This window comes from Pongo abelii, chromosome 4 (genome assembly GCF_028885655.2).
Source record: "Pongo abelii isolate AG06213 chromosome 4, NHGRI_mPonAbe1-v2.0_pri, whole genome shotgun sequence".
In the NCBI taxonomy this organism is placed as follows: Eukaryota; Metazoa; Chordata; class Mammalia; order Primates; family Hominidae; genus Pongo; species Pongo abelii.
In genome coordinates, this window is record NC_071989.2 from 102,524,530 (window position 1) to 102,549,802 (window position 25,273).

The 25,273-nt window shown below is 36.8% G+C and overlaps 1 protein-coding gene across 16 annotated transcripts in view; it reads right to left on the reverse strand.

The window, feature by feature from the left end:
• MCTP1 (multiple C2 and transmembrane domain containing 1) overlaps positions 1–25,273 on the reverse strand; it is a 607,542-nt gene that overhangs the window by 73,540 nt on the left and 508,729 nt on the right. For 11 of the 16 annotated variants that reach the window (XM_054556461.2, XM_054556460.2, XM_054556458.2 and 8 more), the window contains 2 exons: positions 21,074–21,193; positions 1,074–1,127 (listed from right to left, as the gene is read on the reverse strand). In XM_054556461.2, coding sequence (XP_054412436.1) covers positions 1,074–1,127; positions 21,074–21,193 — 174 coding nt within the window. The remainder of the gene's footprint in view (positions 1–1,073; positions 1,128–21,073; positions 21,194–25,273) is intronic. The other 5 variants (XM_054556462.2, XM_054556459.2, XM_054556467.2 and 2 more) reach the window with 1 other exon arrangement.

Genomic DNA, 25,273 nt, shown 5'->3' on the forward strand with positions numbered 1-25,273 from the left:
GCTTCCAACACACAAATTATTTTATTTTTGGAGACACAGCCTTTGGTGGCACACAAATTCTTACACTGGGATATAACTGTACATCTTTACTGGAATCAAAGGTCAAGGGCATAAATTAAAATATACTGTTTTCCTCCTTTCTCCAAAAAAAAATTTCACTGCTTTACTACAATATAAGTCAGATTCTGGTGAAGGTAAAAAATCTGGTTTTACATGCCAAACAATGTGGAGATAATTAACGATTTTCTCTCCTCTGCCTCCCAATCTCACCCTAGGACTTTTTAGATTTTAGGTCTGGAAATGCCCAGACATGATGATGTAACAGCATCACTATCCTCTTTGCGATAGAAAGCAGTAGTTCCAACCCCAGCCACTGCTGCAGTGGTGCAAGATCATTCTAATTTCTACCTCCAGTTGTCCCCCCTCCCTAGGGGACAACCAATCCAAGCAGTCCCAGAAACTGCTGTTATTTACTGTGGTCACCCTCCCCAAATCAACCAGCGATCAAATATAAGCCTCTCTAAATGGGTTTTCCTAATGGAGAAACCACGTGGCCATTCCAAACCTCAGCAAGGGCGGTGAGCACTGGGGTTATTTAAATGTCCTCTGGAGCACTCGGCACATTCATGTCCTTTTGCTGAGCAACTGTTTGAAAATTACAGATGACAATATCCATGTTCAACTCATGCAGGCTATTTTTTCACTCTCTCTTCCCCCAAAGCATGGCCCGATTTGTAATACTCAAGATAGGACAAATTTTTGCCCTTCAACAACAGTCGTCACTGCTGTTATCTTCACGAGAGCTATCAAGTTCCAGACAAGCTGAATTATTATTATTTTTTTTTGTTGTTCCTGGCAAAAAAATATTTGACCCAGCTCTGGACAAAAGCAGAGAGGATTTATAGCCTTCTCTCCCTCTTTGCAACGTGCAGTGGCATTGTTAGGATGATAAACAGCACTGTCCAATTTTCTGGACTCAAACACTTCAACTCCTTTTTTAACTGTCTGTGAAAACAGTGTCATGTCTACATTTCCCCATCCCCAGGTACCCAAGTGCTGGGAAAGATAATTACCTTGTCATCTTTGTCATCTTCTTCTTCCTCGTCCTCTAGCATGTCCTCCACTACCTGCAGACAGAAACAGAAGTCGTTTTTTGTGCTCTTAAAGGAGAGAATTTTGTTCTGTCATTTTGAACCTTTTGGAAATGAAAACTTTATTAACATTTGAAACAGGCACACTGAGAAGGGATATTTGATCTGGAGATAGTGATTAGGAAAATGCTCTGCCTTTAATTGATTAAAACCAGGGAACCAAATCCCAGTTAGGAGAACCGGATTTACGTGAAATGTTTTGTGACAACCTAAAGAATTTGAAATATGCATAAGGTAAACCAACATTAATCTGGGGGATGCTTTAAATCAGGAAATTTCCCTTCTACCGATTCTGCTGTCTGTATTAATCAGGCACTTTAAATTTAGAACTAGATAACTAGGCATGAAACAGCTCTGCTATTTCTAATTTACTTTTCACCAAACTCTAAGATTAAAAAACCATGTCTGTTAATTGATTCATGCTGGTGTTCTATGGCATAAAACTAACAACATATTTTTTGGCCCAAATTTTAATTCTTATGTATAAATGTCAAGTCTTGCCTCTCTCTTTTTGATTTTGTGGATTACCCAAAACTCTCGTTTTAATTCTCTGTGATTTTACACAAGAATATCATGAGAATGAATAGTATAATAAAAGGAAACTCAAAATAATACATAATTACATGTGTATAGTGTTTGTATAACCCACATGGCTGGATATGCATATATGTATTTTTTAATGGCTATTTAGCCTACCTCAGCAGAATGGAATAGTCATTTTGGATTTCCCAAATAACTTCCCTTTGCATTGATCAACATATAATCGTAGGCATTCAGAATGGGACTTCACTCCATTTTCAGGCTTTTTAAAATGGTTTTCCACACTTCACAAACATACACATATGCACGCCACAGAAACCTACAGCTTAAAAAACTTTGGGAGAAGTGTTGTTATTCAAGTAACACCCAACTTATTGTGTTTATGACATTTGATATGGTTTTTAAATTCCTGTGTTTTTTTTTTTCTGATCCTGTATCTCTGAATAGACTCAACAGAATCATGGTTATCAAATATTTTAAAACTTTTCTCCCAAAGTTCATATTAGAGGACAGAGACACCTAGCCCTCCTTTCCTGTTTTTTTTTTTTTTTTGATACAAACAGGAATATTCTATGGGTGAACACTTTAATAACCAAGACTGTATTATGAAAAGAGTTACATAAACTGAGATAACATATCAGAACTCTGTTATTCCTAATAATTTTTCTCAAATATTCTAAAAGCATTAACTGATTTAAAAGCATAACACAAACCTCCAGGTCTCATGAATGAATATATAATGAAAGCATCTGACAACCTGTGAGACTGTTCCTAATTTAATGTCATGCTTTAAATCTTCTGTTAAATGGTAGAATTTTGAGGTCTTTCATTTGGACATTCAGCTTTCAAAAGAATCACAGTAGTGCAATATGCAGTTTTGCATATCTGATGAGAGCTTACACTTACTTCGGAGACATACAAAGCAATGAAGCTTCAACAAGAAAGATGGACTCTTGACAGTCTCTCTAACTATATTCAGCTACTCCATAGCATTTATTATAAACCCCTTTGTCCAAGGCACATAGTGCTAGGTAATGTGGGAATACACAGATAACCCACAAATACTTCCTTCTTTACTCCTATCAGCCCTCAAATGGCTTATAATCCAGCAAAATTTAAACAGGGTTGATCAGATAAGCTTTCATGTTAACCTTTCATTTCCTCACATTTAAAGTATTCACATCACACGTACAAAGACAATAGTGACAATATATAGTTGAAGTGATATATGCCAGGCTATTCCAAATTGGGCTATTTGTGAGGGAGGTTTAAGATGGAAAAGAAGCTGCATTGGTACATTGTGTTGCATCAGAAGAATTCACCTAACACTTATAAGATTTTCTGAAATGATGATTGTTTTGTACCTGTAATAAAATTATCTTTTAGATTTAAATGAAGTATTTTTTTTTGCTGAAATTACCCATGCAGATTCTTATCAAATACATCAAGGAAAATGAGATGAATACTATACTTTCACTCCTGTGAATAAAGTCATTATTATAGCTACTTATAATTAAGAATGTATAATATGCCTCCTCTCTGCAGTACTTATTATCATATTTCAGGTGCTATGAAGGCAGAATGGTCGTGGGCTGTGCCTAGCAGATTGTCAGGTACATAATAGGTGTTTAAGAAATATTTGTTGATTGAGTGAACAAGTGAATGCATCATCTACCCTTCATATCATTTAACACACTTTTGGGTAAAGTGTCTATCATGTATCTCACAGAACTGACTTAGTTTACCTGGAAGGACTTACACCTAATCAATGATGCAGATTTATAAAAGCAAATATTCAAAATGCCTTCAAACATTTGCCTGGGAATAGAACCCATGAATATTTAACCATTAAGGTTGGAGAATCTCCACTATCTTCAAATTAATTTTCAAAAATTCAAAATAAGATTAAGCCATAAACAAGCCAGTAGCTTAATTTACACATTTTACAGATCAGCTGTGGATCTTATGTTCAAGTATGACTCAAAGAGGTCTACAGAATCAGGCTCTTCATTTGCAAAACCCAAACTGTTCTTACCCTGCACAAGTGGGTAATTGGCTACGCACAATTGCTCCACAAATGTGCAGCCAGAACCACCCAGTACAACCATTTGCTTTTACATTTGGCAGAAAAGTGTTGTGTTAGTGAGAGGCCTTTTTGCTGTGTTTTAGCGCTCTAGTGAGGGCCTTTCCCCTCCTCCAGTGCCTTTTTAAAGTTACATCATAAACATCTACAAGTGAGGATTTATAATACAGATGGTTTCCTATTGATGCCTTTAAGCTGCTTCAGAACATATCCCACTATTACATTTTGCTCAGATGAAGCTGAAGGTGCCTTAGAAAATGGAGATGATAATAGCACCTATCTCCCAGTGTTAAGGATCCAATGAGATAATGCATAAGAGTGCTTAATACAGTTCCTGTGTCAAAGGAAGTACTCAAAAATGTTAGCTATTAATAAAAATAAAATAACATCAAGTTACTATTTTAAACATTAATTTTTGGAAATTAAATAATATATTTTTTCCTGGACAAAATATTCTGTGCTCTTAATGACACACAAAATTCTGGTTCATGTTTTCACTGACCATAAGAAACACGTGGAGGGTACAGGTAGAAGTGTGGATAAAGATTCCAAATTAAAATGATGATGCTTTCACAACTAACTTTCAGGCTCTAATGGTCCAGTGAAATGGATGGCTTTGAGGACAAGAGTGTCTCAGAAGCTGAGCTGTGCTTTAAGACATGAGCTCTAGCCAAATGCAATGAACATTGAAACTGCAAACTGAGCTTTTAAAAACAAACTGTATATATCACTGAAGTGCATTTAATGACTGCACAAAATTGCAACCCTTCCCAGAGAAATCAAATAACACCGCTATTTAGGATGAGAGTGCTGGAGTTTAACACTTAACTAAGGAAAACAAAAGAAAGGAGTCCTGGTATCAAATTCTAGTTCTTTCCTCTTCATATAAAACCAAATAAGCACTACATCGTTTTGTTTTCAAGTATACAAAGTCCAGTTGCCCAAACGCTTGTCGGCAATAATTTAATTAACAACATATACTATACGCAGGATTTCCTTGAAGGGGAAAAAATGAAGAGTGATGAAAAATCATGTAGTAGAAAAGATACATTTACGAAGTTCGGTTTTTTCTCTTTTTTCTTAAGGGGGAATATCTCAGATAGGCTCTAGAATTCTCTTTCCAAATTATGCTTTCTGATACCTTGCTTGAAAGCAAGTAGTATTAATCAAACAAAGGAAGGGCACTAGGGAAATCAGAAAGATGTAATGCAAGCAGTTAAAAGTGACATGACCTTCTGTAATGTCGCTCGTCACAGACTTATATGCCACACACTCCAGGAAGGTCTTGAAAGAAACTGATTCTTGGTACTATTCCTTGAATGTAATACTAATAAAGATGACATTTAAAAAAACACACATAGACAGCCCCAAATGCAGCATGCCAGCTACACTGCAGCCAGAGAGTAAGTAGATAACATTATTTTAAAAAGCATATTTCTTCCTCTATATTCAATATTTGCTGAACATTTGTCGTTAACATAAAATATAATATGTGGCTATACATTTAAAAAATACATTTCCAAAATTAAACAAAATTGTATCTATAGACCATATATTTTATGTGGTTTTAGAGGAGCTCTCGTACTGTTACAAGACTTCTAATTGTAATCCAACACAACGAAACACTTCTTGATTTGCAAGGAAAATGTTATTTGACTGGAAATGTTAATAGTGATGTCGATAATCTGAATAAAAATGTGACATGTTTGGTATTATTCTCCCAGAACAAAAATGTATAAGGGAGGTGACCAGAAGGATGCAGTAACAAGAAAACCAATGATGAAAGGATGAGGAAAAGTGGGTTCAGGTAAACTTCATTATTAAAATCATTATGAGATAGTGGATACTAAATATTGCTTTTTAACACCAATTTAAGGTGTATGTTTAATATGACAAGAGGGGGTTAAAAGGCCAATGAATTATTTTTAAAATACTTCATATTATAATTTTTCCATGAGTAAATTCTTCCACTTATTTAAATCCCTTCGAAGAAAAAGGAACCAAAAAAAAATCTTGGTTATGTTAACCTTGGAAGGATTGAGTACTCTGCAACCAAACCTTTCAAAAGCCAGTGCTGATACAAACCAGTTTCTTTCATGTGTTTACTTCTTTTCCTTGGAATTAAATGGATGTTTTGCTATGTTCAAAATGAATAGTTGCACAACTCAAATTGCTTTACTCAAATATGGTCTATAAAAATGCAACACGTTTACACATTTAAAGAAGAAATCACTGCTGTCCAGATGTGCAACCATGTTAAAATATTAAAGAAAACTGACACAAAAGAAACAAGTTTCATATTTAGTTTCATATTCATAGATCATCCAAACTTGTACAGATGCTTATATTTGGATACATTACAAACTAAATGCCTATTTCTACCCTAGAGATACGGAAGAATTTGGGGAGAGTAGTATTCTTCAACACGGTCTGGAGTTCATTTATGTCACTGTGTTTGTGCGTAAACCAAGCAGAACGTGCATTTGTGTGCCAATTGGTTTATTACACGTGTAAGTATGATATGAAATGATGGAATGTCTATTGATGGAGAAGATGCATATAATCACTCAAATGATTTCAAATCACTTGAAAGTACTGAAGGTAAGGCTAAAGACTTTTGTGGTAAGATCTTTATAGGTGTGCTAGTGCAGACATTTTTACGACAGGACACCTACTTCTCACAAGATTTTTGAGAAGAAACTTTTGCAAACTGGTATAATTAACTGTATACATAATTCACTCCATGTTTGTAAGAATAATAAGACTCAATCAAGTCTGGGATATACTGTTTCATCCAGTACATCTCGAAAGCAACTTCATATATGATGGCTGCTTAGTTTGATTCACGCTATTAAGGATTTGACCTTGGAGTATTTCAGCTACAGTAGTCATCAAGATAACTGAATCACTAGATGTAATAATAATTAGTGTGATAGGCTTGCCAGGGAGGCTGAATATATTGCAATACAAAAGAAGGCAGAATAAAAAAAAAAGCATTAGTACTTACTACTAAAAGACTTCCTGATTTTTACAGAGACACTCAAATACAATTATTCTTCTCGCAAAATGCATTTCCTTGGCTCATTCTGGGAAGTGCCACATTGTAATTTAGTCTGATTCTTAATAAGGAATGTGGCTTTAATGTGACTATCAGATGACTTTTGATGCATGCCACTGATTACGTACAGCATGGCTTCTGCATCATCAACAGCAGTATTTGCTGTATAATCTGGTTTGCTATAAGGAGCAAAGACAGTAAATTTACTTTACTGACCAAAAGTATGTTACCTTTTATTTTCTTAAGTGTCAGCTTAATATGCAGAAAAACTCTTCCATTAAGAAAGGCAAAACAATAACAAATTCTATAATCAGTATAATCCTCTTAAATTTCTTTTCATATTTCCTTTTCGGTATTCTTAAGTGTTCATTCTTATTCTCACACAAAGCACTGTGAACAGAATTCTAGAGTTTATTTGAACTCTGTCTCCATCTAAAGGCTTTACAATGTATTGGGTTTTTCGCTTGCAGGAAAATTCTAATCTTGGTGTCTTTAGGATATTGCATATTAATTCAATTGAGTAGGAAAAAATAGGTCAACTATTAACCTGGAATGTGCTTTTTAAATAATAACGCTTTTATGAAACTATATTATTTGTCAAGGGAAAAAAGTATACACCAAAGGCCAAAAAATTGAGTTGTTTAATGTGCTTTGAAAGTAAAATTAAAAGCTAACTCAACTCACCACGAATCTACTTTATAAAATTTAATGTTTTCAAAATACTTTTGTACATTAATAATAGAGTACAAATAAAAAAGAAAATTATGTACTTAAGCCTCTATATTTAGAACCAATTTTTCCATTCCAGAACCTCAACTTTGTAATAAAAAGGCATAATTTTAAATGTTTCAAACTCTGAAAATCTTAGAAATTGTTTTTAAGTGTCTAATAAAAGGTCCACATTATTTAAAAAAATTTCTGCAAAGCAAGAAAAGGGAGCTGCTGTGACATTTTAAAGAGTAGCATGTCCTGCAATCTTCCAAATATCCTTTGCTCCAACCCCATCAATAATTTTGGGAACTGCAATAGGCAAGTTATTTTTCAGGTAAATGCACAGTTTAGCACAAGTATGCAAAATACTATAGAAATACTGGAATATATTTCCATATACGATTCCATATATGGAACAGTATTGAAAATGCTACACTTTGGGAACATTAGGGATCTTTAAAGAATATACTTTGAAAACAACAACAACGAAAAATTTATCTTGGAGATTAATGTCAGCAAACTTTTGGACCATATTGATCTGTTAGGTTTGATTCACTTAAATTTATAGCAGCTCCCTATTTTAAGCAATCTGTTGTGGGTCATAAAGAGGGTTAGTGGAATGGGTGTACATTTGCAAAGAATATTCTGACACTAATTTTAGTTTTTTTTTTCTTTTCTTTTCCATCTAGAATATTTTGAGGCCTGAGGACATTATGTCAGAGAATTTAACTTTAAAAATGGAGCATGTTTTGTATGTCAAAAAATCATATAGTCAGAAAACTTCAGTTCTTATATCCTTTTCTATAAATAATGATATTTTTTATCTTTTTTATATAAAGAATAATCACCTCACAAAAGAAAGTCCTAGTGGGTTTAGACCTACATTTGGACTGAAAAGAATGTCTGTGGTGAATGGTGAATTGTAGCATAAAAGCCTGAATGAAAAGAATGTTCACGAAACTTCACACAAAACCTCCAAACCGTTATATCATGAGCTTCCCACAATATAACACAGAGCTCTATATCCCAGGAAAAGCCTGCCTGGTCTACTTATCATTTCTGCTTTATGTAGTGTACTGCACGATTGCTAAATTAGTGTATAATGCATTTATAATATTTATAGTACCAACATTTAGTTAAATAACCTTTATGTAAGATTTATGTTGTTTTTTTTATTTCTCATTTAATGGCAAATTATGAAGAGCATGTTTCATAAAGATAATTCTCCATTTAAATTCATCAGTCCATTAAATATTAAAATTATGTTTCTGATGCAATTGAGAACAAATTTGTCCAGCTTCAGTGATTATTTGCACTCATAAAAATTAGGCTTGATTAATAAAATTTAAATGCTTGATTAAGATGACATTTTCATGTTCCATTCTGATTTATTAGAATTAGTCTCCATCTCCAGGCCTGGTATGCTGGTGTAGGTTTACCTTTCTCCTCCTCTTACCCGACATCCTGAGCGAGCTGTTAGAAAGGAGGATTTTGCTTTTGGACTCAATGATGATTTCAGTGAAACGCCCTGTTCTTTGCTCATGGTACTGCCTGTCTTTGTCTTCATGCACTGTGCACAGTGGAGATTTGTATTACAATAATCAAGAAAAATGTTTCTTTTAAATATCTATGGATATGACCTGTAAAATGGCATATGCTTATGGTATTCCTGTAAAATTCAGTTACTAAGGTGCTTTAAATTGTTGAAGATTGCTTTGCTCAAATTTCTTCATATGCTTTTATTGATAAAAATATAGTTTTTGTTTTTGTGGGACTTCCGTATACATTGCAAGGGGACTATGGATACAGGAAATCTTACTGTGGCAATGCTATTATCTTTGCCTACAGGCTTAAAACCAAGAAAAATGACTCATGGCCATGAAAAACCATTCTCTTCCACAGGACTTACAAGGGAACTCTTCAAGAGAAATACTGACATATAATGTCTAAGCCCCCATTTGCTTGCTGTTTTACACATGGCAAAGTTCCCAGGTGTCATCTATTACGCATTTACTTTTTTTTTTTTTTTTTTTTTTTGAGACGGAGCCTCCCTCTGTCGCCAAGGCTGGAGTGCAGGGGCGCAATCTCGGCTCACTGCAAGCTCCGCCTCCTGGGTTAACGCCATTCTCCTGCTTCAGCCTCCCGAGTATCCGGGACTACAGGTGCCCACCATCACGCCCGGCTAATTTTTTTTGTATTTTAAGAGAGACAGGATTTCACCGTGTTAGCCAGGCACTTACTCTATGCTTAACATGTTGTGTTAATTGTCTCTTAAATTCTTAGAAGACTCCAACAAGGTACCTATTGTCCCCATTTTATTGGTGAGGAAATTGAGGCATAGCAGAATGAATACACTTGTATAGCTAACAAGTAGAAGGTTTGGAATTTAATCCCACATCTTCTGAATTTCAAAGCTTGGGCTTTTAACCTCAAGCCACTGGAAAGATATAGTGGTAACGCTTATCTTAAAGGTGTTTTTGCTGTTGCCTATGGGAGTATAACCCATTTGAAAACTTTATTTAGGTAAACTGACTTTCTCTTGTTTAAGCAAGGCTACCAGAACATTCAGTTAGTTTTTAAAGAACTGATAGCGTATACTAGTTTCCTTTTTTTGTATAATGAAGTAAATTCAGTAAGTAACAAATGACAAAAAATGTCCTTGAAGGTATATTTTAGTTTGGTCACTGAAACATACTGTTTCAGTTCTATGTACACAAGGGTAGAAACGCCTTAAAGTTGTATGCTCTTGACAAAGGTATCTCATACAATGCTTTAAAAAACGAACACAAAACTCTCAGCGTTATTGGACTCCTAATACTTCTGATTTATAAACACTTTCCACAAGCAGATAAAGACATATCATCTGGTTTCCACTTTTAGTTTGTTAATTCGGGTCTTATAATTTCTTGTCACCTTTCTGAACCAAGGACAATAATTCTCCACAAATATATGAAACTCTCTGCCACCACCACCCTTCCCCCCGCACCACCACACAGAGAACAATGATCAAGACTAGAAATGCAAACTAGTTCTAAGGTCATAAGTCAGCCAGAAGGTGCTTCTGTTGGCCCCTTTTTCTCCCTCCCTCCCTCCCCATGTTTAGAATAGTTTGGCTCTCTGCCCAGAGGAGAGTGTAAAGTCATTTAGAAAGAACAATCAGGAAACTGGTAGGATAACACATCTACCCTCAAACCAAAATTGTGGGTATCCTTTTTTCCTCCCCAGTCTTACATCTCAATTACGGAAATGACAAAGTCCTGGGGGCAGATATTTGGAAGAACAGAAATGATAGGACCCTTTGGCAGACATATGGGTGGACACTTTGGAGAACTATCAAGATGGTGAATTCTTTGGATCCATGGGAGGATTTGAGGGGTTTAGGAAGCTGATTTTTCAGTGATTCTCTGGGGCTCCAGGGTTCAACTGCAGCTCAAATAAGTGAAAATCAACCATTTATGGGAGCAAGAATTTCAGATTTCCTTCACAGTTGCCAAAAACAATTCATTTGGTAGAAAAGGAGTTGGGGAAGAAATCCTCTATAAGAACTAAGAGTACCTCTTTGCCTCGTTATATTCTTACATGCATCTCTGGAGAACTGAGCAAGGTGGGAAGAATTCAGGAAGACGGTGGAGGCTAAAATATGAGAGTAACTGGAAACAACCTCTAGGGCAACTACCACTAACTTTAAACTGGAAGTCACTCTTCTGAGTCCTAATAGATCTAAAGCAAGAAGTGTGCATTCCAGTGAGGAGAATCTTTAGTAAATTGACTTTTAAAAATAGAAGTGTTTCCTTTACATCTTTCTCTATTTGACTGTCATGTCACGTACTGGTAATACTCATCTTCCACCATTCTACCATTTTATCTTTTCAATTTTAGGTTTGACTGCAGTTTGAGAATTGAGTAAAAGGATAGCCAATAAACTCAAAAAGTATTAAAACCAAACATGGAGTTACTAAGTGAAAGCAACAGACTGAGGCGTGAAGAACAAACAGTGGCCACAGTAGACATTTAACCCCTGTTTCATTATATATGCAGCACTCACACACATATATCCGGGACTACCTAAATGTCTTTTGACTAAACATTCTGCATGCTATATACAGACCTCTATCACTGCACCTATTATATTCATGTATTCTATTCAGTTGTTTGTTTCTCTCACTAGAGCACAAACTGTCCTGGGCAAGGCGTGTGTCTTCATCATCTTTGAACCACAGTTTGTACTGTGAGTGCCTATAAATGTTCAATAATATTTGTTGAATGAAAGTAATTTTGCATAAAAATTAGATAATTTTTTATTTGGAAGGAAAGATCAGACTAAAATATTTTCATTCAAACATTTTTCGAGTAACTCAGAGCAAAATGGTCCAAGCCATTTTGCTGTGTTGAGATTAGACACACAAATGGAAGATTCAATTAGAACAATCTGAGGAGGACCCACAGTGAGCCAGTTATGATAATATACTGAGAGTGTTGTGATTTTTATTGTTATGATTTATTTGTAATTTGGTTGTGAGGTCTGTCTCTTGAGAGTGACCATGGGCCAAGATGGCTATCTTTCTAAGAGTGCTCTGATGAGAGGAAGGTAAGACTCAGGTGTGTCAGTCAGACGAGACACATTGAGGAGGTGAACCCAAAGTGCATAAAACAAGAAATTTAGTACTTACTGGTCCCAGAGAGGTTAGGGATGCCAATGGGAGGCCGAGGGAAGGCTGGAGGCCACAGGGAGCTCAACCAGTGGGTGGGGCACGCAAGAGAAAAAGAGGACCCATCAGACTATGCCTTTATTACGGTCCATGGATGTTATCCCGTGGCTGGTTTAAAGAGAGCACGAGGGGAAATGCTGACTTGGCTCCAGCGCTAACCATTAGGTTTCATCATGGTCAGCAGCTGTGGGGTGTGTTGGGTTAATAGGATGAGAAGCAAGTGGGCTACAGCATAAACAACCACACAGAGAGGGTAAGCTTTAACTAGCCAAAGGGGACGGGTACTGCCATGTTTCAAATAACTCATGTCAGGCCTTAAAATGGATGCCTAAGCAGCAACTATATGAAACAAATTTATGACAGACATGGGAACTCAGAGGCGTGGGCTCACTTAACCTCTTAGAGTATGAGTTGGTAGGGTCAGACTGGTAGTAGGGGGTGAGTGTCAGGGATGGCTCTCCAGAAGAAATAATAATGATAATTAGTGGTTACCCAGGCACAGCTGTATAAAATGTTAAAGGCTTAATGGGTGGCAAATTAATATTAACTACCAAAAACCTTCAAAATGCATATACTCTCACGGAGAAATTCTTCAAGGACTTTCCAAAGCATATTACCAGAAAGGGACCCAAAGATTTCTTTAGGATTTTCTTTATAGTATTGAGAAGGCAAAATATTTCAAGCGGGCCAGGCATGGTGCCTCACGCCTGTAATCCCAGCACTTTGGGAGGCCGAGGCAGGTGGATCACTTGGGGTGAGGAGTTCCAGACCAGCCTGGCCAACATGGTGAAATCCCATCTCTACTACAAAAAAAAAAAATTAGCCAGGCGCAGTGGCAGGTGCCTGTAATCCCAGCTACTAGGAAGGCTGAGGCAGGAGAATCACTTGAACCCGGGAGGTGGGGGTTGCAGTGAACCGAGATCACACCACTGCACTCCAGCCTGGGTGACAGAGTGAGACTCTGTTAAAAAAAAAAAAAAAAAATTGAAGGAAACGTTTCTAAAAACAGTGTTTAATTAAGAAGACTGGTGCAGTGGCTCGCACCTGTTGTCCCAGCTAGGCAGGAGGCTGAGGTGAGAAAACTGATTGAGTCTAGGAGTTCGAGGCTGCAGTGAGCTATGATGGCACCACTGCACTCCAGCCTGGGTGACAGAGGGAGACCCTATTTCTAAAATACACACACACACACACACACACACACACACACACACACTCATATAGTGAAAATTGTATAGAAATTAAAACTCGTGGTAGGCTGTTTTCCAGGAATATGAAGGATATTTCCAGATATGTTGCAGAATAAAAAAAGTAGGTGAGCTAAAATGTGTTAAAGGTGACTCAATTTTTATAAAAACAAAATATGTGTGATAAGAAATATACATTTACATTTGTAAGTATATTTTAAAGAAAACAGTAGAAGGCATAGAAAGAGTAAATAGAATATTTGGGAAACTACAAGTATACTCTGCTCCAGATACTCCTGCGACCACTGGGGCTACCCCACCCTGGTCCTCCTCTCCAGACCCACTACCTTTGAAGGTCTTCTTTTCCCAGGGTGAAAGGCCCCTCTTCCAGCACCTTTCTCAGGTGGGTCATAGCCCTCATGGCTGGACAGCCACTTCCTCATCGACGCCAACCGGCTTGCCTACAAGTCTCCTGTGCCAGTGGAGGAGCCCCAAAGACCATCCCAGGATGATGCACCCCATAAGAGTACAGCCTTGCAGGGGCTACAGCCGCCCACAGTGCACCTGTATGTTTGCCAGCCCTCTGCAGCTGCATAGACACCATGCATCACACTCAGACCTCAAACTCCTCATGTGCAGCACCTTGGGCAAGGATTTCAAGCTCTTCCACCATGCTGCACATCTGTCCTCAGTGCTCACGTGACTTCCAGGCCTCTGCCAAGTTCCAGACCCTGCCTGCACTGCCCTTCTCCGGGCCACCACATCCATCCCATGCTGTGCCATTCCCACACACGCTCTGTGAGTACTGGCTTTGTGGATATTACTGCCTTATTCTGGGCCTGAGTTTCTCCATCTGTCCAAAGGCAGAAGCATCACTCCTTTTTCCTCTTTTCCAGTTGTGTCATGAAGACAAAGGGGTTGCCTTCCCTGAGCCTGTGGACTGGGTGAATAGGAGGTTAAGCAGGGAACACAGGCCGGTGAGCCAGCTGTGCTTCCCATCCAGCTGTGCTGTGCTAGCTTTTGCAAGTGGCTTGGTTTCCTGCTCTCTCAAGTGGCGAGCAATTGTTGTCCAGAAGAAAGTGATAACAAAAGAGTATGGCCATGGTCTGGTTCATTTCTGTTTCCTCACCCTTAGCCCACTACTCCCACCTTTTGCTCAATAAACATTGCATACTCCAAAACAAACAAAAGCAAAACAACAACAACAACAACACACACATAAACAATCCTGTTGGAATATTGAAGGGATGAAGCTGAAACTATGGTTTAGGTGGGGCCTGCTCCTTACGGGTCTTCTATGCTTAAAGATGTTGGGGAATACCTTTATTTCAGAACTGTCACCTTCCTACAGGTCTGGAGGTTAAAATAAAAGGTACAACTGGGATAGAGTTGCCAGATGAATATAGAACATCCACTTAAACTGGAATTTCAGATAAATTAAGAATATTATAAAAATATATAAGTGTAAGTATGTCCTGTTGTTATCTGAAATTTCCATTGAATTGGGCATCTGTGTTTTTATTTGCTTAATCTGGCAACCCTAACTTGGGTACAAATTCATAGGGCTCACGGCTGGAATTTGAGGGAAATTTACAAAGTAGAAGGCCTGGTCATCTACTGAGAGGGAGGGGACAGTGGTGGGGGGACTTGGGATGAGTGAAGAAAACGTGGAAATCTTGTTGGTGCAAATCCAAAGCCTGATGACGATGGTTATTAACATGTTGGGATGCACTATGTACAGCAAGTGATTATCTAACAAGGCTAAACAGTTGGTGAACAGCTTTGAGAGGGGTCACAGGGGATAAGCTTTCTACCAACATCTGATTGGCTGTTGATTCTACTTATTTATCCTAGTGATCGTGTTGGAAAACTAAAGGTCTGGTTCTTTTCATGGTCCTCCTCAGATTTTTTCAAGCTGATGACCTTTTGAAAAAAACTGAGAAAATTGCTGTTGAAATAAGCACGAAGAAGAAAAGAGTGATCATCCATTTTTAGATGTGTTTACAGGCTGTATGACTCAGTGTTGCTTCTGCTAAGAGCACTGAATATGTGGTCTTTTTTGGTACTGAGATGCAAACACAGGAAACTTGTGGTCTATGCTGCTTTCAGTGAATGATAAATCTCTTACTGAAGTAGAGAGAGTCTAACTGTACGTTCAGAGTGCTTTGCATATGACGTCCTCTCCTCTGTCAGCTTGGCTTTGGCCAGCCTCTTTAGATCCTGTTAGGAATACTTGACTTATTCAGTATTCCACATATTCTACCACAGACTTCTTTGGAATGGAGAACACTGGCTGACAAAATAATAAATGTGCTTGATTTATAGGAGCTCAAGTCAATCAGATGTTTCTTTGGTGGACCATCCCAAACTGTTCAATCAACAGCACTTACAGCAAAGAGTGCTGCTCTTAGGAGCTTTATTTGTAGAGATAAGTGCTCTGGGTCTCACTGGAACAGACCTAATATGAGACAATATTCAGTACTATTCTAAAAGGGAAATGAAGAAACAAATGCTTTGTCATGAGAAGAAGCTAACTAAACATTTCAGTATTTCCTAAAGTATTTTAGCAAGGCAGACTCTGTCTCAATTTGTGTCACAGTCATACCATGAGTCAGAGCATGATTTCATTGATCTGCCCCACTCTTCAGTCTTTTAATGCCACCATTGATTAGATAACTGAGATTGTTGTGTGGGAGGAATATCATGACAGTAAAAATGAATGTTCTTTTAAAGTGTAATTAAAAAACACTGAAGAATTTTTTTGTGTCAAAGAAATTTTTGAATTTATTCACAAAAAAATTATTCACGAATATGAAGAAGTCAGCTTTGATGGACTCCTCCCATGCTCACCTTGGTGAATGGAAGGTAGCCCTCCTGGTCACGAATGCTTCTGAAATTAACAGGGGCACCTGGGATAGAACAGATGACCAGCACCAATTCATGCAAGTTACTGGTTACCTTATAGGAAGGAATTTGGAGACACCCAGGATTCTATGCAAGGCCCTGGACACTAAGAAAGCAGTCCTTTGGGAAAGGAATGCCCATGCCTGTAGCATAGATACAGCCTGGGACTTTACAACAGGGTACAATTGGGTTCACATCACACTTGCTCTGGGGAGTTGCTTACTTATCCTCCTTGATACTGAATTTTCTTATTTGTAAAATGGGGATAAAACTATTTAGAAGTATTTACTTGATATAATTGTTGTAAAGAATAAAAGGAGGTGATGTTTCTAAAAGGCTTAGCAGGATGCCTGATACATAGAAATTGCTTGATAAATATCCTTTCTGTTTCCCTGAATGAGAGACATGGAAGACATGGGGTGAGTGGTGTGGGAAAATTAATACTTTCTATTAATGTGTCAGCTTGAAGGTAGAGTTAGTGCTACTGGCTTTTCTGTAATTCGTGGGAGAAACTTGCTGTAACAGTGCCCAGGGAGAGGTGGGATATATCCCCAAGAGGAAATGTGATTGACTGGTGGTTCGGAGTATAAACTTCAGACAGACTGCTCTGTGTTCTAATACTGGCTCTGACACTTTCTGTGTGTTTTTGGGTAAGTTATTTAATCTTTCTGGCCCTGTTTCCCTGTATGTGCAGTAGAAACGATACTTACAGGGTGTGCAATAGACCCCTGGTTTGCTTGGCTAACCTATTTCCTTCATTCTCTGAGACTTGATTCTCTTTTCTCAAGGAAGAGCTCTTGCAGCCATGCTTGTCTACATGAGCATGTTCCTTTGCTTACAACTGATGACGGTACCTGGGGTGGGGGGTGTGGGGATGGCGGCAGGTCACTCGACTTAGGAGGATCCAACCCATTGACTGGGCTAACACAATCAGCTTCTCTCTCGGAGGAGGACTAAATGACATGGTGAATATAAAGTACTTCACACAGAGCCCAGGGTGTAATGATGGTTCAGTAGTTTTTAAATCAAAGTAAAAACCATTTCCTGGCATCTACTCTTCCACTTTCAAAATGTCTCTCTACAGTAACTGTAATTTGGATAGTTGGTACAAGCCTAATAGGCAATGCCGGTGAGAATTTTTCCCAGGTTTTGAAGTGACAGCTCAAACCAACAGAAGGATGACATTCCTATCTTTATATCCCTTTCATGCCAGGGACATTTCTGAATGAAGCATGTCTTAAATGGTTTTCTCTGGAAAAGCCTAACAATTCTCATGCTAGAAATTTTAATGTCATGGTCCCAGTCTACCTAGACTACCTAGGATACATTATATATTATTTTTCTTCCAAAAGTGGATGTTTCCAACCAACCCAGGTATATTCTGGAGAAGATAACAAGCAAAGTCTACAGTTTCAGAATTTTTCACTAAGAATACCAAGACCTAAGATGGCTTATTTTTAACAAGTCCAACTAGGAAACAGCAGAGGTGAAATACCATTTTTAACCACGCCTCTTTCACATGGGCACCCTCTGAGTCTACAGTTTTAACCTCAGGAATGGCTCTTTACTTATTCTGTCCTTAACAGGTTCAGCTCATTAAATGCTGCAAAACTTATTCAGCAAGGATTACATCTGATTTTGCTCATTAAACTAGAATAGGCACCATGGTGGGGAAAAAGGTATGGGGGTTCAGTGCCTGTAATCTTAAAGGTCTCCAAGAAAGGAAAGACTCTCCTTAAACAACAAACACACAAAGAAACACTTTCCTGTTTGGTATTAATCTCAACTATTAGCCAATACATTGAAGACAGAATTTTACCCATCTATGCATTTTTCATCTTTCACAGTGTTTCTTTTCTTTTCTTCTTCAACTTCTTATGTCACGGAAATTTTGTTTCCTTTTCTTTCTTTGCTGACCTGAAGGTCATTTTGATTTTTCTTTTATAGTTTTCACCCTAATTAAATTTTGTCAGCTGAATGTACAGATTTTTGTTTTGTTTTGTTTTGATTTTTGGTGGCAAAAAATTCTTTCTTTCTCTGTCTCTCTTTCCTAAAACAGAAAGTTTCCTGGTTTGGAAACAGCCAATGGTGTGATTAATGCACCTCGGAGATACTGTAAAGTTTTCACACATGCTGAAAGATTCTGTGGTGTCTTTGGGATATCAATATGGACTTACGGGAAAATACCATCCTTCCAGTGCTATGCGCTATGCAGGAAAGTCAATGCGTCGCAGCATGGCAACCCCTACAAACACTTTCCCTAAATTCGTATATATGTGTGTGTGTGTGTGTGTGTGTATCCACATACATCCACATATATATAAAAATATATAATATATATATTTTATATATATATATATATATATGTATGTATTCTGTAACCAGCAAAGTATAATCCAGGTTTCTTTTCAAAAGGAGCAACCGGTTCAAATGCACAGCTGGATATGCCAGCAAACACATAATTAGACAAATTGGATTTAAGAGTTACGTAAGGTCTTAACTGAGCCAGTGAATAAGAAGCTGAATGAAACGTTGTGATTGCTGCTCTGGTGCCTAGAAAGAACAGAATATGTGGATCTATGTGTTTTGGGCAAATAAAAGGCAATTACTGGGAGTTATGGAGTGTAGTTGGCATTCCATGAGAGTTAGACTATAGAATGTTTCACAGTGGGTTGTGCTGGGGAAGAAAAATGTCCATGGCTAAAAGAGGAGCGTGTTAGAGGAGATGTACTAAAAGGAAAAGATTTGGTAAATACTATTTTGAAGCTATATTTTGCAAAAATTATATGATATGCAATTTTTCAATAGGCTATAAAATGTCTTGGAGAATTTTAAGTACAAAAGGATACATTATATATTATTTTTCTTCCAAAAGTGGATGTTTCCAACCAAGCCAGGTATATTCTGGAGAAGATAACAAGCAACGTCTACAGTTTCAGAATTTTTCACTAAGAATACCAAAACCAGCGACTAAATATTGAAGATAAGCCCCCTCATAGAATTAAGAAGGTAAAAGCTAAATTACCAGTTTTTCCTATTTGCAAATAATCTTATTTGCAAATTTGTCTCAAGGCAACTGAATGAAAAGTAAATATTCTTCTCTCTCTAAAACCTCCATGAAGTAAATGGGACAAAAAAGCAATTGTCTGAAAGAGTCCTATTTTCTTAAAGGAAACGTCCTGAATTAATTGATGAAAGTACCTATTAGTCCCCATGACACCAATGCTTATAGCATTTAGGGCTTGTCTCTTAGTGTGCAATTTAAATATATATCCATAAAATCCTTGCCAATAATACTAATAACGTCTTGTCTGTGGATGCTGCCTAACCATTAAAATCTCTATTAGCAATCTCATGTTTGGTTTGATATACATTACAAAGAAGGTTTTGAACACGTCTAATTTGCAAAGCAGGTACTACAGACAGTGGCAAATACAAAGATGAACAGAGTTCCTTCCCTCACATTTATAATCTAGTAAGAGAGACAGAAATGTAATAGAGAAGTAAACATGGTGCATTGTTGGCAACTTTGTCACATACTAAAGGAAATTATTTTGAAGAATTTTATATTTTGCTTACATTGCTATTTGAAGTGTATTTTGCTTGTGTTTTAATAAAAGGGAAGTTCTTTTACATTGAAGGTATGTATGCAACCATTATGATGGTTACTATTTACTATTATATACTACTTTATTATATACTACTTTTAAGCTGACGATCAAATAATTCTGCATCATTATGGGCACAGTAGCTGGCAAAAAATCCATTTGTGATCTATTATAATCTACAGATCATAAATCAAATAGAGATCTTTAATGGCAAAAAAAAAAAACATAGTAATCTGCTGAGGACAAGTAGATTTTCATGTTTGCCAACCTTTAAATTCTTCTCAACAGCTGTCTATTGAGTTATCAAATTGCAAATGTCGTATTTGGAGAAGACACTCCCCTCATTTATTTACATGTGGGAAAGCTTTTTGAAGTTTGCTTGCCAGGGGTATAGTGATAGACAATCCAAGGGGAACAAAGCTTGGCAGAACATATGTGATTATAGTGTGGGCAGCTTCTGCTTCTTAGTCTAAAACTCTTCCAGAAAGAGAAGGTTGTCTCATACAATCTGCTTTCAAAAATGCCAAAGAGGACAGGTAGATTTAGTATCACTTTCCCTAGGTTAAATGAAAGCTCTTCATCCTTAAGCTGATATCGCAATACACCCCTGACACACAGAAGGATATTTACTGTTGTCCAGCGAACCTTCATTGAACTAAGGTACTTTATATACATTTCCAGGTCAACAACCATCAATCCTTCATTTCTTCCAATGACAGAGCACAAAGAATCTATCTGTCTTAAGTAAAATACATTCACTTAGTTTTATCATTAATAATTTTGTGACATTGTATCTTAAATCAGGATTCACTAAGATATAACAAATAAGGAGAATAAAGCAATTATTTGAAGTAGCACCCATTTATGATTGAAAATCATAGCTCATTCTTTGATGTTGCTCCCTGTTTTAGTTTCTACCAGGAGGAGTAATGTTAGAAATAAGTGAATACTTTCTATTGTGTTGGGACCAAAGAGTTGTTAGTTTTGATATGATAAAACTTTCCTCTAAACTTGAGTATTTATAGACAGAATTTCTGGTTTGTAAAGCCAAATTCTATGTTGATCTTGTCAGGGGGACTCTGAATAAGAACAAAAACACATACAAGTAAGAGAGTAGAGACTTACTGTATCACGTTGCCTGTTATCTTTCCCTGATATTATCAAGAAGTAGTTCCATGTCAATAGTAACAACAAAACCAGTGGTATCATGTAGAGCTCAAAGTTCCAGACAACAAAGAGAAAGAGCTGGAGGAGAGAGAAGAGAGAAGAAGGGATGAGTCAACACTGGATTTCATTAAATGGACTCTTATTTATACTCTACTTCAAAAACACAAAACTAAATGCTTCAGAACAGGAAGATTTATCTTGAAAACAAAGCCTTGGAAACTTTTAGACATTTTTCTAAAAATATAACTGACCCGTGAGAAGTCACTGGTAAGATTTTCAATCTGTTTAATTTCTATGAAGGAAAAGTTGATATCATTACGTTGTCAAAGACGAAATTTGAGTTTTTCTCCTCCAGTGAAATTATTGTTAAGTTGAACAAAATTTTTAAAAAGCAGCATAATGAACTCCACTACACTGTCAGAAATACCCTGGTTTGTCTGCCTTAATGATAAAAAATGAATCACTATTTAATATCAGGGACTTTTAAAAAATCTCTCTTGGATAATACAACGTAACAAGCTTAATAGGCAGATGAAAATACCAGGTCTACACAAGAGAGCCCCAAAGACGTCACAATATGAAAAAAAGCACTGCTACCGACAAGTGTACAAAACGGTTGGCTTAACATTCAGCATTACCATAGAAATCAGACAGCTATTACAAGGAAATTTTGTCAAAACAAATTTTAAAATGCCTATTTGTATTATTCTTTTTTAACACTACCTACTTCTCCAAGTATATAAACTTTTTAAATTGTAAGACAAATGTTAGATTAAGAACTCAGGGTGGTAGATGGAGTCATTCTAAGAACACTTACATTATAAAACAACACAAAGCTGGATATAAAGTATGACTCACCCCCACCCCACACCAGCCTTGTAATCCTGGACAGATCATTTAAATTCTCTGGGTCTGTGGCTTTTGCTGTCAAATTGAGGTAATGTTAAGTCAGGAGGCATTTAAGAACTAGATTCCACTCCTGACTCTAATGCTAACTAGCCATGTAACTTTCAAGCAACGTATATATCCCCTCTTTTGTTTCTTCCCCGGTAAAATGGGGATGATAGGATTATCCACCTCAGGGTTGTGAGAATTAAACACACTGCCTGGTGTGCAGTAATTTCGCAAAAACCAAAACCCAAACCATTATTGCGTAAATGTTATTAATACATTACAAAACACAGAAAGTCAACTAATTATTGATTAAGGTCCTCAAGTAATACAGATTATAATACTGGAAGCTAGAAAGCCCTCTGCCTCCTAAGATTTAGCTGAACCATAGCATAACTGGGGGTTTCAGCCAGCTGGTTGGAATAACACAAACATCTTGCATTTGATAGGTCAGGAGAGTTAGGGGCTGTGCCCTAAGGACACCCGTCTCAGGCACAGCAGCATGGGCCATTTGCAGTCTTCTTAATAAATCTCAGTGAAGCCTACAGCCTATTTAAATGGCAGAGAAAATTAAACAGTGTGAAATGGTAGAGAGACTCCTGGCCTCAGGGCCAGGAGACCAAGGTTCTGACCTTTAGAAAGTCCCTCTGCCTTAGTGTTCTCATATCTTGACAGAGGTCTATAAATCTAATCATCTTTAATATTTCTCTAATATTTAAAATGACTTCATGACATTACTGAACCATCTGTTTTTTCAATGTGACATTAAATTTTGAAAACTGTATATTTTATCGAATTCTTTTATATTCATAACCAAGTGGGCACCAAAAAGCATAAATAATAGTTAAGTAAGCCAAGAAATGATTTTGGACAGAATTACATAGTAACTATAGATTCAAGTTCCTGCATAAGAAAAGTTCCAAATACTGTAATACATGAAACATGAGCCATATCTTTTATTTTATGAGAAAAGTAGGAAGATTTCCAGAAAAAGAAAAATATTTTCATTTAATTTTTGAAATTTATACAATTATACAAAGATGATACAAATAATTGATGGTTATGATTATTAAAATATATTTTATAAGATAATTTTTTTTAGGAAGTGAATTAAGGTAAATGTGACAGACATCAATACATGTAAAAGGGAAAATCATTTTTGGCTAAAGTTCATATTCTTTATATATTTATTTGTAACATTTAGGCAGTCACTAGAATATAAGCTCCTTTAAAGGTAGACTTTTTGTTTTCAGTCACTGTTTTATCCCTAGAGCCTGGAACAGTACTTGGGGCATAGCAAGTGCTCAATAAGTAAATATTTACTGAATTAATGGATAAATGGACACTGGGTTCCCCAATCATTCTACAGAATTCTATTTAATTATTTGTATTAGCAAAAGTTCTATAGATCTACTACATAAAACCAAGTGACTTCAGGAAAATGCATTCAGAGTTACAACCTGGGATACTACTAACAAATTTCTCCCTCTGACAAAAAAGTCTACCTTAGTACTTCTTCTAGACAAGATTTTCTTTCCATTTGGCTATGCAGTCATGAACTATTTTGGATATTATGGTCTTTTCTCTTGGACCTTCCTTTATGTTCCTTTTCTGAGGGCATTCATTTGACTTAGTGTGTTCTGGCATCATGGATGGGACTCAGATTATCCCATTGCTAAATATGACCAATTGTAGTTTTTTTAACCTATTAAGCAAATATATTTTCCCTTGTAATGTCCATTCATTGGTGTTAGGGTCCTCATTTTATTCAGAATGAATTTCCTTGTAATGTCCATGGATTTGTGTTAGCTGCAGGCCTGTCATCCACAGAAAAAATTTCCTAGATGACAATCCTGCAAGCAATCAAGACATCTTTCATGCATTCTTCTTCTCTAGATTTGACATCACCACTTGCTTCAAGCATCAGTTACAGACTATGGTTTCTAGGCAGTTCCCCATTGTAGTCACCTTCCTCTTACCATATCCAAATCAATACATCAATAACTTTCTTAAAATATAGCACTCAGAACTGACACACACTTCTTACAAATGCCTAAGGTATTTTTATATGTCCTAATAACATGGGCACCAGAACGTGGATTGGAGAAAGACACAGGAGAGAGAGACACAGGAAGAAATTACATTCATTTTAGGAATTCTGGCAACAGAAAAACCATCTCCTTTTCTATTGTGGTTTTAAGAATCTAATATTTGGGTAATTGAGTGAGGAGCTCCTACTGTTGAAAACATATATATTTTTTAAAACATGAGAGCTTTGAATAAGTTGTAAATACAAAGGCATTTATTTTTCTTTTTCAGCACCTAAATGAAGATTTCAAAAGGTTAAAGAACATGAACACAGATTAACAATAAAAATGTATTTATTGAACATATACGTTATGAAATATTAGACGTTTGAAAGTAGAACAGCCAATCATTTATTCAATGTAATATTAGTGATGATTCTAATTCCTGTTAGCTGGTGAGGCTCCTCTAATAAAGAGAGCCCTCGAAGGAAGGAAGGAGCTTTTTAGCTCATTCACTCCACACTAAAGCCTCTTCTCTCCTCTCTCTTTGGAAAGAGATCAATCTTCTCCTCTTTCCTATAAAAACTGAGATAACACAAAAGGCCTGGCCTTTAGTGTCCCACTAAGGTAGTAAGAGAAATAAGGCAGCTGGAAGAAACCCAAGGAGGGCCAAGACAATGAAGGATCTGTCCTTGGTCCTGATTATACATTTTCAGAAGTATGGGGGGAAACGAGAGATACAATAATGCATTAAAATGGGATGGAAAAAGAAATCAAGAAGCAATTTTAAAAATCTCTAATGTATTCACAGAATACAAAAATAAACCATAAAATGTCTAGCATTTGTCCAGATCTGCATTTCTGGAATTGCTTTTTGCCTCTGTGGGGCATGGAACGAGGACCTGCAGATTTTAGAATTTTTTGATGTTACAGTGTGGTGATAAGGACACTCACAAATGTCTACAGAGTGTTAAATTCCTTCACCTCCTTCACTATAGCACCCTTTCTGTATTTTTTCCTCTCTCTCTGTCACATAATCTCTTCACGTCTCCCCCATCTCTCCTTTTAATAAGGAAACAGGCTGTCTACATTTTACTCTCATGGAATACATGCCCAATTCCAAACAAAACATCTACCCCTACATTAGTTACCCATGTTCATTAGAGACTAGAACTATTCCAAGAATTTGGTGGCTTTCTTTTTTAATCATTATATGGCTGTTGTAACTTACAATTAGAAT